Consider the following 16,277-nt stretch of genomic DNA (forward strand, 5'->3'; position numbering starts at 1 on the left):
TTTTTTGTTTTTGGAAAAAATAGAAAATGTTGTTAATTATGTGAATAGAGTTGAAATTATGTGAAAATATAAGGCTAAATGAGAATTAGGAATGTGTTCTCTGTGCTCGTTAACGACATTATTGTAATAATTTCGCATGACAACTTTTAAACGGATATTTAGATTTTCTTACTTTTAGCAATTTCATTTTCTTTATGATTGATTTCATTTACTTTTATTAAGTTTTCTTTTATTTTTTAGAAATGAAACATGAAACTAGTTATTAAAGTTGAAATCCGAGTATTATGAAAATGTCATTGATCACACGGGAAGCATATTGTGGTTGTGACAAAATTTAAAAATGTTCCTATCATACAACTATATATATACCACCCATCTATATTACCCATTCACCATAAGAGCTTAATTATGCAGTGATGTATTGGAGAGTTGTTTGACAAATGTCGTTTCACCTCTAAGTTATTGGTTTGGACCTACTTTAGCATACACTTGATTGTGGAACAAAAATAGACTGAACATATGAAATCATTATTTAACCTTGAGCTACATTACAAATTTATCCTTTCCTTTGGTTAGTTAAAGGATGATGGCATCGATTTAGCTAATATTAATCACTTTTACATGCACTAACCCCCTTGCTCTACTTCCACCTTCTGGTTCAATGGAAATCTCTGCTTGGTGACTCATTTAGGAGTTGCGGGCTTTGTTTTAGTCTATTTTGATTTGTTAGGTTCAAAAGGTTCCTCGTTTGTGGGTCAATCATGCTCACTGGTTGGCTGGTTGTGCTCGGTGTCGTCAGTTGTTGTATTTTCTGTTTTAGTTTTTTTTTTTTTTTTTTTTTTTTTTTTTTTTTTTTTTGGTTGACAGTTGTTGTTTAGCTATTGTTCCTTTTATTTGATAGCTCTTTTGTCAAGTATTGGCTTTGTTCGGTCTTTTTTGGGAAAGCTTTATAGCTTACCACCGAGCTTGTTAGAGGTTTTAGAGGTTTTACCATTATTATAAAAGTTACACCGTAATTTGAGTTTTCTAAACATAAGCCTTTTAAGATTAGCTTATTGATGAAATATTTCATAAGTTCATATATACTTCGTATATATTTAACTTTTTGGTTTTTACTATATGTAGACTGAATCAAATAACAATTAACAACTACTTTATTTACCAAATACTTTTATATTGTCAACTCTTTACAATTGACTAAGACCATGTTCTCGATCTTCACCTTAAAAAAATAATATTACGTAAAAATAATTTCAGTTCTGTAAAAATAAGTTCAGTTCATTAAAATTAATTTCAGTTCAGTAAAAATAATTTCAATTCAGTAAAATTAAGTTCAGTTCAGTAAAATTCAGTTTTCTTAAAGAAGAATTATAATAGAAAATCAGTAAAAATAATTTCAGTTCATTAAAAATAATTTAAGTTCAGTAAAAATAATTTCAGTTCAGTAAAAATAAGTTCAGTTCAGTAAAAATAATTTTAGTTAAGCAAAATTAAGGTGAATCAAACAGGGCCTAAGCTAGTCAAACTAGTTATATCTATCAGTTGCGTACCAGCTACTTTGTATTTATCAAAGTAGGCATATATGACTATATATGATACATTAATAAGATCCACACTCGTTATAATTATTAAACAATCATCATTATTTCGCAATATATTTAATATGAGATATTGAGATACAAAAAGTAATAAAATAAGCGTTTAAAATAAAATTAGTACGACTAATATTGAAAATTTGGAATGCAGCCTCAAACTAGATTTTAAGAAAATAAAAAGAAATAACTATATGATTACTCTGTATTTGAGTAGGTTAAAATCCCGATTGATAATCGTGTTGAGAATTTGACATTAAATCTATGCTATAAAAATAAAATCGTAACTGCACATATGAATTATATTTGGCAAGCAAATTCATTCTTTTATCAACTTGATTCCTTACGAAATTTGATGCAAAGATTTCTTACACACAATATGAATCAACAATTATTTTGAAAGAGATAAATATAATCAATAATGATACTTTAGCAACAATAACGGTTGGCAATGAAATCATTGTGGCTAAAAATGATATTTTGGAACTAAGAGATTTCAAATGGAAGTTTAACTTATTATTACCATATAAAAGATTATTATAGGAGTATTATTACTCCATATTATGTAATTAACTTTGATTTTTACGAAAATTTGGTGACAACTATCCTTGTCATAAATTATAATGATATTTTGACACGTTTTATAGTTTCTACATTGTAACAAAATAATCTCTGATTATTTTATCCTAATAACTCCAATGGAATTTTTATTTTTGTTAACTAAATCATATTTTATCATTCAAATTTCCATTTTAATTAATCATACTTGATTACACAACCTTAATTTCCAACCTAATATGGAAGCTCAAAGCCACAAAGTAACGTTAATATCTTAAGAGTTAAAATTGAGATTATATTATGTAATTAGTTAAGCAGATAGCAAGCTAAGTCAAAGAGATTTTACTTTGGCAATATTAATGATAAGAGATTCACAAAGTTGGCACAAGTTGTCTTACCATATATGAAGGATATTTGGTGATTAATAACACTCTTTGCTATCTCTATAAAAGCCCTTCATCTAATTAATCTTAGTACTCTCTTAAACTTTAATCTCATTCAAGCTAATAAACACCCTTGTAGCCATGGATGTAAAGTCATCGTCGAGTTCTTTAGAGACTCCGTATAATTCTAGCTCTAAAAACACCATGCTTGACCTTAAGCTTTCGAGCTTTAGTCAAGATTTATCAACCCAACAAGCTAATGGTGACGTGATTAAGGAATTATCATCCGATCACCAAAAACGTATTAAGCCTCGTATTAGAGATTTTACGTGCAAGTATTGTCCTGGGAGGTTCTCTACCTCCCAAGCTCTAGGTGGTCATCAAAATGCTCATAAACAAGAGAGGGCTCGCGATAAGATGAGACAAGCCACGGGGTTCTCACCTTATTCGAGTACCAATAACTTGTACCAACCTTATTTTGGTATGTACAATAACATATCATACGGTGGATATTTCAAAAGGTCACCCCTTGGTGTTGTCAAAACGAATTCCATGATTCATAAGCCGGGTTCGGGCTATCGTATGCCAATGTACCAAGGCTATCGACACGGGTATGGTAGCACAAACCAGCCTAAAACATTGTTGTTAGGAAATTCTCAAATATCATCATATGATAATTTGAGTATGTCAAATAATAATGTTAAGAACAATTATTCTCCATTCAATAACTTGAATAATCTTTCGAAATCATTGCCTACTCTTGTTGAAGGAGGTTCGGCTCAAGTCCTACGTGGCATAGGCGAAAATGTGATCGTTGAGAGTGATAATTCTAAGAAAGGAGAGCTTCGTATTGATGGTGGTAAATTAGATCAAGTGAAGCCAGAGAAGTCAGGCCTTGATTTGTCCCTTAGGCTATAATTTTTTTTTTTTTTTTTTTTTTTTTTTTTTTTTTTTTTTTTTTTTTGGTGTTTAGAGAGCCACAAGGGCGGGTGATGAGTTTCGCTCTAACCACTTGAGCTATCCCTTGCACTCCCCTTAGGCTATAATTTATATGTATTTTAATTAATATTATTTATTGTTTATGGCAATTGAAGCCTTTTTCATTTGTTTAATTGGTTTGTTTACATAATTAGACGATTTTTATTTATGTGTGTGCTTTATTGGTCAAATACATAATCAATAAATATTCAAGGCTCTTTTTAAAAAAATGAGTGTTAAATTGAATTGACTACATATTAGGTACAATAATTTCTGATCTGATACATTGTTTACAAATCATTTGTTGCAACTCTATCTTTTTCAATAACTAAGATCACCAAATTAAATTGTTAACTACATAAGTAATATATATTTAATACGTATAGTACGAATTATTTTTGATTCATTAGTTATAAAAAAACACCATACATTCTTTCGTACGGGAGATTTCATAATCATTACATCATATCGTTGTTTGTTATTCATTCATGAGAAATACAAAGTGTTTTTATATGCAAGCTTCTATATGTGATGAGTACTACATATATTGATATATATTAAATTGCCTTCACTTTTTTCCTTAACTTTAAAATATTGCTTTCAGTTTTCTTTAGTTTATTCATTTGTATTTCCTACCAAAAAATATATTTATAAAAAAAAATAATCTTTTGTATTTTGAGGGGACTTGCGAAACAAAAAGATAAAGAGGAAAAAAAAGTATTTCCCTCCCAAATCCCTTACCATAACAAGTAAACTGTCAAGTGCAACCGGCAGTTATTATTCAAATTAAAACGCTCCAAAACCATGCAACTAACCCTTCTCTTTGTATATAAAAATAACCAAACTCCTCATACATTTTTCAGTTTCCAGTTTTTAGCATTTTGTCTAAGAAAAATATTTCTTTCTTCTCTGATTTTTCTTAGTGACAATTAATTTGTAGCCAAAACTCTTTAGATTTCATTTTGTTCAACAAATAGTTAACACAAAAAATGGCACCAAGAACAACTTTCTCTGCCCAAGTTCGACAATCCATGATCCCAAACGCCTTGCGATCTTACCTTGCTGAGTTTATCTCCACTTTCATCTATGTCTTGGCTGCCGCCGGATCCGCCATGGCGTCTCGTAAGTTCGATCCTTAAATCATTTAATTTTGTTTACTAATAATCACAATTGCACCATTTCTGTACGTGTTACATAAATACTTCGTAAGAAACATACAAATGATACAATGATACAAATATTACTACAATTGTACAATGATTTAGTACAATCATTTTTATATCTAGTGGTTACGAGTTTATACACAAGCACTAGTTTTAATTACATTATTAACTGATGTGACATAGAGGGTGATTTATTATTTATAGTTAGTTGTATTTGATACAATGATTAATTGGCTATATTTTGATTGTGTGTACGTATATCATTTGGCCGTGTCATGTTATTTATAATTTTGTAATTTGTAGGGAAATTAATGCCAGATGCAAGATCAGATCCCTCTAGCCTGGTGGTTGTAGCCATAGCAAATGCATTTGGCCTAGCCTCCGCTGTTTATATCTCAAGTAGTGTTTCCGGTGGCCACGTCAACCCGGCCGTCACGTTTGGGAAGGTTGTAGGGTGTCACATTCCAATTCCTACCGCCCTTTTCTACTGGATTTCCCAAATTCTTGGTTCCGTCATGGCTTGCCTTCTCCTTAAGATCGTCACTGTTAATCAAGTAATTTTACTTTCAATATTTTCTACTTCCCCTCTTACATTTAGTTAAACTGAATTGTTCGGTAGATGAAATCACAACCTTTTTTTTTTTTTTGGTGTAGTTCTTTATTAAAACATTCATAATACAAACTACTACTATACACAGTTTTTACAATTTTTAAAGTTTGACAAACAAAGTTGAAACAGAAAAATTATTTTGAGATATACAAAGTATAATAAAATAATTAATGTCTCTAATTTATAAGACTAGTAGTAATTTTTTTAGAAGTTTGGTGTCTAACTAAAATACATAGTATTATAATTGCATGTATTTCTTATGCAAATTTTTAAAATGGTTATTGTAGTTCCTATACATTTTTACGTATTTCATTCGTAGTAACATGGATCTCATATACATGCATATAGATCTAGTTTATACATTTTTTCCACTTTTTTTTTTTTTTTTTTTTTTTTTTTTTTTTTGGTTTTTGGTTGCTTAGGAAATTTAAAATTTTGAAGAAAAATATAGATCTAGTTTATACATTTTTTTACATTTTTTTTTTCTTTTTGGTTGGTTAGGAATTTTAAAATTTTGAAGAAAAATATAATTGAAACTTTTCATTTTAATATTTTGTATGTGTTTTTTTTATTTTTTACATAATTCATATTTAGTATTGATGGGTTATTGGATATATTTGTTGCATGCAGAATGTAGTGCCCCATGCAATATCAGAAGAAATGACCGGATTTGGAGCATCCGTTTTAGAAGGTGTACTCACATTTGGATTAGTCTACACTGTATATGCAGCCAAAGACCCAAGACATGGTCAAATGGGCTCTATTGGACCTTTAGTCATTGGGCTGATCACAGGAGCGAATGTGCTAGCCGCTGGTCCGTTTTCGGGTGGATCAATGAACCCGGCATACTCATTTGGGGCGGCTGCTGTTGGTGGGAGCTTCAAGAACCAAGCAGTCTATTGGATCGGACCTTTGCTTGGTGGCGCGGTTGCTGGTCTGTTGTATGACAATGTGGTTTACCCGCCTCATGATTCGGATCCTCAACGGTGTGGCCAAGAGGGGCCTCGAGTTTGAATGGGACTAGCTAGTGTTAGTGTTTATTTGACTTAATTAAGAATTTATTTGGCCTTTGTAACCTCATTATCAAACCTAAGATAATCTCTATTGGTAGTTCTTATTAGAGATATCCTATTTTATTGTGTGGTTTGTACTTATATAACATCTTAAGATTGTTAGCATGTAATAATGTAATAGGCATAAGATTGTGATGTTTATGTTTAACTTATTATAAACCTACATAGTTTTATATAGGCCTTTCACTTTATTTTATTTATTTCGTGTAATCTTAATTTTAACTAATTATGTCTCCATGTTGTAATTATATTGCTATCGTAATATGCATCAAATTGAAAATTAAAATAATTATTTCAATGAATTGATATATTTTTTTTAGAAGAATGAATTGATAGATTTTCACCTAACAATTTGGCAAATAATTGTAAAGTCAATCAGGGCTAAATTAAGTTTGACCAATGTTGAAGCTTAAGAGTTAAGACTCGACATTGAAAAGAAATTTAACCCAATTATTCTCAACCCAAAATAAATGAAAAAGTGAAGGAAACAAGGCCTCAATGAAGTAATCTGTTGATTAGGTTTCAAAAAAAAAAAAAAAAAAAAAAAAAAAAAAAGTAATCTGTTGATTAAGCTTGTAAACATAATTTTCAAAATATTTAATTTGTATGTTGTTGATTAAGCTTGTTTAACTAATATATGAAAATTTTAGTTTGGATTTTATTTATTTATTTTTTCTATTTTTTAAAAGAACAAAAAAAAAAAAAGCTATGAAGCCATTCGCATGAGTAGAATAAAAATAGATTTCCAACAGTAAACATTTAGGACTCGTTTGGTTGCAAAGGAAAACTTCCCATAGTAATTTACAAATTTATATTATGGGAAGTTAATTTCGCTAATCTTATACCTAGAGTTGGTAAATTAATTCCCACATTGTGTGGGGAAATTAAAATTCCAATTTCCTCCACTTTGCAAAATTTTGGAACCAAAGAATCGATATTTAGGTCATGTTCACTTCACCTTAAAAAAATAAGATTCAACAAATTTAAAATAATTTCAGTACAGTAAAAAATAAGTTCAGTTCAGTTAAAATAAGTTCAGTTCAGCAAAAATAATTTCAGTTCAGTAAAAATAATTTTGTTCAGTAAAATTCAGTTCGATAAAAATAATTTAAGTTCAATAAATATAATTTCAGTTCAGCAAAAATAATTTCAATTTAGTAAAAATAATTTCAATTCAACAAAAATATGGTGAAGTGAAAAAAAAAACTTTAATACGAGTTAATTTTTAGGAATTTTGAGTGGCTACGTAAAATTTGTGCAACCAAAAAAGGCCTCAAATACGGATGCCCGATAGGCCCATACATGTATAAATATATTTGTGTATCGTATAACCCGAAACGGACCCCGTTGGATAGTTGGGTAATTTTATTTCTTCCCAATTTTCTTATGTTTTGCGTAATTTATGCTTTTCTCTCTCCTCGACCTCATAAACCCTACCTTCATTACCAGTTCTTCCCTCTTTCTTCAATTAACTCCTGCAATCTTCTAATTAATTCTCATCTCATCAATTTCGAGCTCTAATTATCTCAAATTTTGTCCATGGATGCTCAGAGAGCGCTTCTCGATGAACTTATGGGCGCAGGTAATTGAATCAGTAATTTAATTTCCTTATTTTGTTGAAATTCGATTCAATTTGACTTCAATTCATGTAAAAGTTATGAAATTGGCTGAATTTTAACCTTAATATTGCGTGATTTCAGCTCGGAATCTGACTGACGAAGAAAGAAAGGGTTATAAGGAGATTAAGTGGGATGATAAGGAGGTTTGCGCGTCTTATATGGTTCGATTTTGCCCTCACGATCTCTTCGTCAATACTCGCAGTGATCTTGGTTCGTCTTCGTTTCCTTTGGTTGTTTCTTTATTGCTTGTTCTATTGTAATTGTGTTTAGAAGAAGATTTTAGGATTGTTTGATTGGTAATAATGTAATATAGTACTGTATTATCTAGTGGGTTTATCGCGCACTATGAGACCGAGATTTTGAATATCAGTTTGAATTAATCGTCGCATATACTATAGTGGTCATCCGAAAAATGTTGCCACCTCCTCTAAAGTATTATTATTGATGATAGGATTGATAGTCTTCTTAAGATGCCCTAAGATTGAGTGACCTGGGAAGGGGTTGTGGCAGTGATTTGGCTATAATGTCTGGATGGCGTGGGTGCAGAGTAAATTCACTACTTTGTGCTATTGTGATGAATGATGATATTTTTATTTTTGGGGGGTGGGGGGCGGGGGGGAGGGTTGAATGTATGATGATATAAGCTTAAATTACGGCACTAGTTTATGATAGATGTATCCCTTTCAATGAATTTTATTACTTCCAACAAACAATGCTGAGGTTACAATTATTTTACATGTAATGCGATCGGTAAATATTATATATGGCTCTTAAGCAGCTCTTATATTGGATTAGGGGGTGTTTTAGTTATTTATTGAAGAATGGATTTTAATTGGTTTTTTAAAGTTGACAGTAAATAAGTCTTGATGTTTTTTTGATTGTTTGGCTATAAGGTTTCATTAATTAAACTATGTGAACTGTGAGATGTGCATGTGCATCATCTTGTTACATTACTGTTGTTAAGATAATAAAGTTTTGTTGGTCTTAGTTGTATTATGATGGTTTTCCCTTTTTGTAATTTTGTGTATATCTGTGCTTCAGGGTCATGTCCAAGGATTCATGACCAAAAGCTGAAAGAGAGGTAATGGATTTTTCTATATTGTTATTAAGAGATTTTTTGAGGGATTTTGGGAAATAAACTATGTGAGTATGTGGAGTTATGATGCTTGCTTGTATTAGGTGTTTGATTGTATGTGAGGATGCCGTTTGAGTAATTAAATCTTGGCTCTGCTCTTGGAGACTGTATAATTATTATTGATAACTTTTTTTATCTGTTTAAAAGTAAGTTACTTCCTTTATATATTTGGTGTAGGATGGGATTTTAATTAGGAGTTTCTCAGGTGCTTTGCTAATATGACATATGGAGGTCTGGATGTTACTTGGTTTACTCTTTGAGGTAACTGATTTTAATATTTTTCAGGTAGATCCTTTGGAGAGAAGGAAATTTGTATCTAGTGTTAGATATCTTAAAACTGAGTTTCTATGGTGGATGAGTAGTTAGATACCTCTATATGTTGTTATATGCTTATAAGTAGTTGTCTAGTATGTAGTATATGTTATGAATGTAGAGGCAGGCTAATAGCAAAGCAATTGTTTCTGCAAGTGCTTACATGAAAACTTGTATTTTAAGTACTACGTATACCAGTAGCATTCTACTGTAGTACAGTGTAGTCCTAAACCCTACATGTGACTTCTAACCTTTTATTTCCTTTTTGTATACAAAGTAAATATACAATTCTGACAGCAGTCAATTGTGTCCATTTCTAAGGGGTCCTGATTTGCTGTGTGCATACTTGGTAACTCTTTTTTTTTAAATCAATTTGTTTGATCTATGGAAATTTTCATTGGTAAATTTTGAGTGCAATTTGGAGAATCTAGACTTGGAGGATAATTATTGTGTCTTGTCATTCCTGATATGTTTTGTTTGCCCTTCATTGCTTGCCTAGAATTTGGAGATATTATCCTTGCTTATTTGGTTAATTATCACTTGTGTAGGTTAATCTATTGCTTACAACATATTCTATTCTTGCTCTTTTCTCATCGTTTTACTTAGCTATTACCCTCTTGTCTGCTTCCATCTCTAATATGTCCTGTAATTTGGATGTTTAGCTTCGAGAATTCTCCAAGGCATGACTCTTATGTCCCACGCTTTGAGGCTGAACTTGCTCAATTTTGTGAGAAATTGGTGAGTCTTTCCTTGCATTTTTATTTTCTTGGCTGCTTTGACTCTTTTACTTTTGATTAGAGCCTCTCATTCTATATCATATCTGGGCTGTGGACTTTGTTGATTTTGTGTTTCAGGTGGCAGACTTGGATAGGAAAGTTAGACGTGGGAGAGAGCGCCTGGACCAGGAGGTCGAACCTCCTCCACCTCCACCTATTTCTGCTGAAAAGGCTGAGCAGCTCTCTGTGTTGGAAGATAAAATTAAAAATTTACTGGAACAAGTAGAGTCGCTGGGAGAAGCTGGCAAAGTTGATGAAGCAGAAGCATTGATGCGAAAGGTCATTTCTTTTGAGGCTTATGTCATATTAACATTTCAAAACACTAGGCTTTTCAACTTTTGTATTATTGGCTCCATAACATGTGACTATGTGAATATTATTGTTCTGACTCAATATTCTGAGCCTTGTTGGTTCTGTCGCTCACTTTTTGTTATCCTCTTTTATTTATATTATTATTATTGTTATATCTGAGTTTCTGTCATCAATGATTGATAAGCATTGATGGTGATAACATCTGAGAAATTAATCTTGCAGGTGGAAATTCTTAATGTTGAGAAAACTGCGTTAACTCAACAGCCTCTGAGTGCAGCAACAATGTTGACACAGGAGAAAAAGATGGCACTATGTGAAATTTGTGGTTCATTCTTGGTAGCCAATGATGCTGTGGAAAGAACTCAGTCTCATATTACTGGCAAGCAGCACATTGGATATGGCATGGTCCGTGATTTCATATCTGAATACAAGGTTTGAACTCTCATTTCTTCATTCAACAACCTGTTCATGTTACTCAGTTATTGGATATATTTCTCATTTTACATATTTACTATTCTTTACCAGGCAGCTAAAGAGAAAGCAAGGGAAGAGGAAAGATTAGCAAGGGAGAAAGACGCAGAAGAACGTAGGAAGCAGAGAGAGAAGGAAAATGAGAGCAAAAGCAGAAGAAGCATCTCCAGTGAGAGGGATCGTCATCGTGATCGTGACAGGGAGTATAGCCGAGACCGTGAAAGATCACGAGATTGGAACAATAGAGGTAATCGAAATGACGGAAGAGGAATGGACCGAAGGAGGCATGATGATTATCGTAATGGAAGGGATGGAGGGGGGAGGATTAGGAATTATGGCCGTGAACGCGAAACAAGCAGGTCACGTTCACCTGTTAGGCATGGCCACCGTAGGTGACCTAAGAGTCCTGTTTGCCGGTATTAGTGGCCAGTGGGTTGTGTAGATAAACGATGATCTTAAACCTACTGAGGTAGATGCTTTTATATCTCAAGATGTTTTGTGTGTCTGTTTTCAAGGTGTTGCATTGCAGTCTTATTGGGGGTTAAACTTCTTTTTTTATTGTCCCACAGTGTTGAGACTGTACTGTCTCCTCTCAACAATCTTATTAGAGGTCAAAGGGATTGAGGTAGGTAAAACTTCATCGTTGTAATTTCCCCTACAGTTAATTGTAGTTTTGTTGGATTAAATGCTTTGGTACTTGGTCGACTTTGAAACAACTTTTAGTCTTGCATTTTCTGATCATGCTGGGGGTTCTCAAGAAATTTGCAACTGTGCTGCATGGCTTGTGTGCCAGTGTTAGTAAGGTAACTTTCTGGTTCAGAAAATTAGTTACTCGGTATTTTCTGTATCTTAGGTGCTAAATCTGCATGACCTTTAAACTTTTGCATGCATCTGCATTATAATATTGCTTCTTCTGAAACATAGTTCATGAACACTTCTCTGATTAGTGAAGATGAATGATGGTGTTGGGTTTTGACATCCCCATCAATTATTATTGGCTTCTCTGAAGCTGAGCGGAAACCTTTCCTGCTTTCTTCCCTTCCTCAGATACTGCAAAAACGCCGTCCAAACCGTGGCTCTTCAGATATTGCAGTTTGACCTCAGAAACTGAATGCAAACTTCCAGTCCGTCTTTAGTGTGGGTAACTTTTCTTGGTCTATTCTTGCTAAGTAGCTTCGTTATTATTCAATCTTTATTAGCAGTTAATTGGTTGTTAGGACTGTCCAATGTACCATGCCCTGATGGTTTCAGACACTTATTTGACACCTTTAACTGGATATGGGTAGGGTATACTTCTTGAAAACTAACAGGAAATCATAGCAAAGCTTAAAAATCAATGTTAGAACAATTCTAATGGGTATAACTCTTCTGAAGATCCCAAGTAACATTGCGGTGACGGCTGTTTCAGAGCTTGAACTCACTTTTTTGGAATGCATAGAAGTCTGCAAACAACCCAAAATGCTAAATATGAGGGCATCTGCCGAAACCTGAAGGTAACTAAAATAAAAACTGTGCAATTTTTTTGAAGGATTCTCCTTTGCAGGAAGCTGGAGATCAACCAAGGAAAGTTGTTTTGCTTACACACTGTGCTTGTCTATGTGAAGTAGAGCAACTAGACCTTGTCTTGTATGTCTTGACTGTCCGAGTATCGCACCCCTTGAATTTTTGTAATCATCTCAGATTTTTAAGATTGGCCACTGATATATGTTTGGATGGAGTTGGTTGTTTACTTACAATTTTACATCGCGAAAGTATGAAACATACAATTTATCTCTAGAATTTGCTATTTTTTGGATAATTATTGAATCCAATCGGCACATTCTGAACATAGATTCACTTGAGATTTCAGAAATTATATATTACGTACGTAGTTTATTTGAATGAAACCAAGTTTACAGCGTCTGTCATTTACTGTTGAAGTTCGTTACCACTGCTATTAGCCGTTGAACCATCAAGCTCTCTACACTTTATTGTAAACTGCATTTGAACGCTGAATGCTCATGTTACAGGTTGGAAGTAGAGCAAATTTGACTTTGTGATGAGCTTTAGGGTAAATTATTATCGAACAATAAGGTGTTTTCTTGATTAATTCCTGCTCACAGAACTGGTTAAGATCAATATATGTAGTAATTTGACATGATAATATTGTAATATTAGTAGTAGTTCAGGGTTGTTTAGAGTTATATATGAGAGCCAATTTAATCAAAGATAGAGAAAAATGAGACTTTGATTTAAGGATGAAGAGAGTACCATCATTTTTTTTGTTCTTTTCCAACTCCGTACTGATGTCCTTATTTAAAATGATTAAGGAATTGTAGTCTTTTATGGTGGCTCCACCCAACCAAATTACCGTTCTTCCCTACGAAAAGCATGATTATAAAAATAAAACTATTTTAAAGGATGTTGCATCAAAAGCATGCCTACCAAAACACCATAAAAGTAGCAAAACTTGAAAGCCAACAACATAGACTACTTGGTCAACATTGCTGCAATTGGCCCTTTATGACTAAAACATGGAGCTTAATCAAACTAATTACTACCACTACTTTAATTAATTCCTTAATAAGAACCTAATTAACAATTGAACATTTCATTATCTTCTTTTTGAGTGGTATGCATGAAATTATAATGACATTTTATTTAAATTATATGCAAAGTGGTATTGCAGTAACATAACATCCATTTAAATTGAATTTGTATTTTATATTATAGCATAATCCTAAAGTAATTGACCAAAAAAAACCAGCTAAATTAATTGAAGTATTTGTATTGTTGTAATTATGTTCTAGTGGTCTGAGTCTGACTTTGTTCACTGCATGCATGGCTAATCTAATCTTTAAGGGCAGCACGTTGAAATTTGTGATAGATACTCTTTCTATATTCAGTATTCAATATTTTTGTGCATGACTACTTGCCCAACGACGGTTTTCTTTGTTTGTACATACTCGTCCTTGAATTATTCGTGGATAAAACAATTTTGATAAATTTATATCTTGAGTAGTGAGCTAGAGAATATATTTTTATTTAGTAACAATATAGGCTAGGGGCCTATTCTGATTGACTGAACTGAGCTAAATTTATTGAAGATGAACTAAAACTAAACTGAACTGAATATTTGTGAGAGAAGGAAATTAAGAATTGAACTGAACTGAAAATAATTTGAAAAGAACCGGTCCTAAGTTCAAATACTTGCACTCGACAAAGTAGTGATGAGGACTAATGTACTTCGTATGCGGTAATACGGAGTATTGTGAGTTTTTGTAACTATTTAGATACAGAGTAATTGACTATGGAGTAATTGTTAAGGATAACTCATATGTGAACAATACGGTCTCTCAAACTATTAGCAACTAGTCAACTAACTGAATCTACAACACCAACTAAACATACTACAACACTTACTTTTGCCGAACATGTCGTTTTCCGGCACATACTGTACAAGATTAGCAAGTTGAAATCCTTACAAGAAGCTGATAGGACCAAACATACATCCAAAAATACAAGCTTTACAGGAAACTTCGTTGGTCTTTTAGCCTTTGTACTCATGTTTATACTTCTACTAGTAGTATAGCAGCCCACTATTTATACACCACTTTTAACTTTAATTTTATTTTTTATTACTAAAATCGGAAAAATTAGAAATAAATTGAAGGCCGACACAGTGGCGTCACCAGGATTTTCGAACTGTGGGTTCGAAACTTCCGAAATTTGAAATCATAATTAACAAAGGAATAAAAATACAATAATTAAATATTCAGTACATAAATAAGTTCAAACTATGGATTACAAATAGATTACACATAGAAAAATGAAAAGAAAAAAAAAAAAAAAAAGACTACAGAAGCATTCTTCGAGTCTTCATACTTTGGAAGCGTTCCAATACATCATCATCACTAACTCTTGAAAATAAATCTCTTTCAAGAAAAGTGACTAAATTATCATTCAATAGTTGATCACCCATACTATTTCGCAACTTATTTTTTACGTATGTCATTGAGGAAAACTAGAAGGCAGAATAGCCGGGCTAATGCTGTGACTTCTCCTGGCTCTTATAGAAGTGTACTTATACCTCTATAGCTCTACCTTATGTAGAGGAGTTGTATTATCACGTTTAATTCTTAGTCGGTACAAGACTAATTATAATCATCTAAATAAAATCATACCAATCCAAGCAATAACATCAACCACTCTAGCTAATTAGAAGGTAGAAATTAGATTGTTTATTATTCTTGATCAACAAATAGTTAGAATGTTTACGATAAGATATTGAGCAAGGTGAGGCCATATGTTGAAACTTTTCAAGAGAATGTTTTTATGCTACGAGGTAATTAACAAAGTCTAGCCCATTCAACATTCTTACAACTTTTCAGAGGTAATTAACAAAGTCAAGCCAATTTAACACTCTTACAATTTTTCAAGAGAATATTTATACTTGAAATATAAGATAATTATAACCAAATTTCAGCAATTTACAAAAAATTCTGCAATTTGTAATGTATATTAGCAATTTAGCATATGAATTTCAAGTATTAGCATAATAGCATATGTATATGTATATTAGCAATTTAGCATATGAATTTCAATTTTCAAGTATTAGCATATGTATATGTATATTACTATATTAGCAATTTAGCATATGTATATTAGCAAAAAATCCCCAAATTCACTTACCCCTACATACGGTGGGTCTGCTCCGCCACGGCGCCACTCAGGGGCGGAGCTACGGTGGTCAGCTGAGTGGCTGACTAGTGACTACTGGCCTACTGCCGACCTGCCGTGCTGCGGTGCTGGCTGAGTGCCTGAGTGGCTGCTGCGGACTTCTGCGGTGCTGCGCCCGTGCGCCGGGAAGAGAAGGAGCCAAGGAGGAAGAACGGGAAGAGAAGGAGCCAAGGAGGAAGAACGGGAAGAGATTAAGAGAAGGAGGAAGAAGTTAGGGTTTTGCAATTTGGGGGAATGAGGAAGAGGAAAGCTGGAAGCAGGGGATTAGGGGAAGCAGGATGAAAGGAAACAAAATGAAAAAATAAAAGTGTGAGTTATGGGTTTCGAACCCTGAACCCACAAACTCTTGTATCATTGTATGATGAGAGGTAAAAATAACCACTGGGCTACAACTTTACTTGTTGCCATATAATACACAAATATTCTATTTAAACCTATTTTGATTTTTTTTTTTTAAAAAAAAAAGTTTTTAATTTTTTTTCAAAAAATCAGTGGGTTCAATGAACCCACTTGAACCCACCGTGGCTCCGCCACTGGGCCGACATCATCAATGATACCACTGGCTTGTCCACGTCA

At 32.9% G+C, this 16,277-nt stretch overlaps 4 protein-coding genes across 11 annotated transcripts; all 4 read left to right on the forward strand.

Annotated features, from left to right (window-relative positions):
* Positions 1-2,674: 2,674 nt before the first annotated feature.
* Positions 2,675-3,451, forward strand: LOC110689516 (zinc finger protein 4-like). The gene has a single exon (XM_021866298.1). It carries the CDS (start codon positions 2,675-2,677, stop codon positions 3,449-3,451), a length of 777 nt encoding a protein of 258 aa, XP_021721990.1.
* Positions 3,452-4,500: 1,049 nt separating this feature from the next.
* LOC110689517 (probable aquaporin TIP5-1) lies at positions 4,501-5,276 on the forward strand. Its single transcript, XM_021866299.1, has 2 exons — positions 4,501-4,633; positions 4,978-5,276. Exons 1-2 carry the CDS (start codon positions 4,501-4,503, stop codon positions 5,274-5,276), a joined length of 432 nt encoding a protein of 143 aa, XP_021721991.1.
* A 513-nt stretch (positions 5,277-5,789) lies between these two features.
* On the forward strand, positions 5,790-6,865 carry LOC110689568 (probable aquaporin TIP5-1). The gene has a single exon (XM_021866340.1). It carries the CDS (start codon positions 5,909-5,911, stop codon positions 6,296-6,298), a length of 390 nt encoding a protein of 129 aa, XP_021722032.1. The 5' UTR covers positions 5,790-5,908; the 3' UTR covers positions 6,299-6,865.
* An 820-nt stretch (positions 6,866-7,685) lies between these two features.
* Positions 7,686-12,884, forward strand: LOC110689356 (luc7-like protein 3). Of its 8 annotated transcripts, XR_002504898.1 has the most exons (9): positions 7,686-7,939; positions 8,058-8,186; positions 9,018-9,057; positions 10,086-10,161; positions 10,278-10,478; positions 10,734-10,943; positions 11,037-11,785; positions 12,030-12,119; positions 12,391-12,884. XR_002504898.1 is itself a non-coding variant. In XM_021866134.1 (7 exons), the coding sequence occupies exons 1-7, from the start codon at positions 7,897-7,899 to the stop codon at positions 11,376-11,378; spliced, it is 1,041 nt and encodes a 346-aa protein (XP_021721826.1). In that variant the 5' UTR covers positions 7,686-7,896; the 3' UTR covers positions 11,379-12,884. The 8 variants fall into 8 exon arrangements, 1 of the variants encoding a protein (XP_021721826.1); XR_002504894.1 differs by having other exon boundaries at positions 11,037-12,123; positions 12,357-12,884; XR_002504896.1 differs by having other exon boundaries at positions 11,037-12,123.
* The last annotated feature ends 3,393 nt before the right edge of the window (positions 12,885-16,277 follow it).

The sequence above is a fragment of the Chenopodium quinoa genome, unplaced genomic scaffold (assembly GCF_001683475.1).
Source record: "Chenopodium quinoa cultivar QQ74 unplaced genomic scaffold, ASM168347v1, whole genome shotgun sequence".
In the NCBI taxonomy this organism is placed as follows: Eukaryota; Viridiplantae; Streptophyta; class Magnoliopsida; order Caryophyllales; family Amaranthaceae; genus Chenopodium; species Chenopodium quinoa.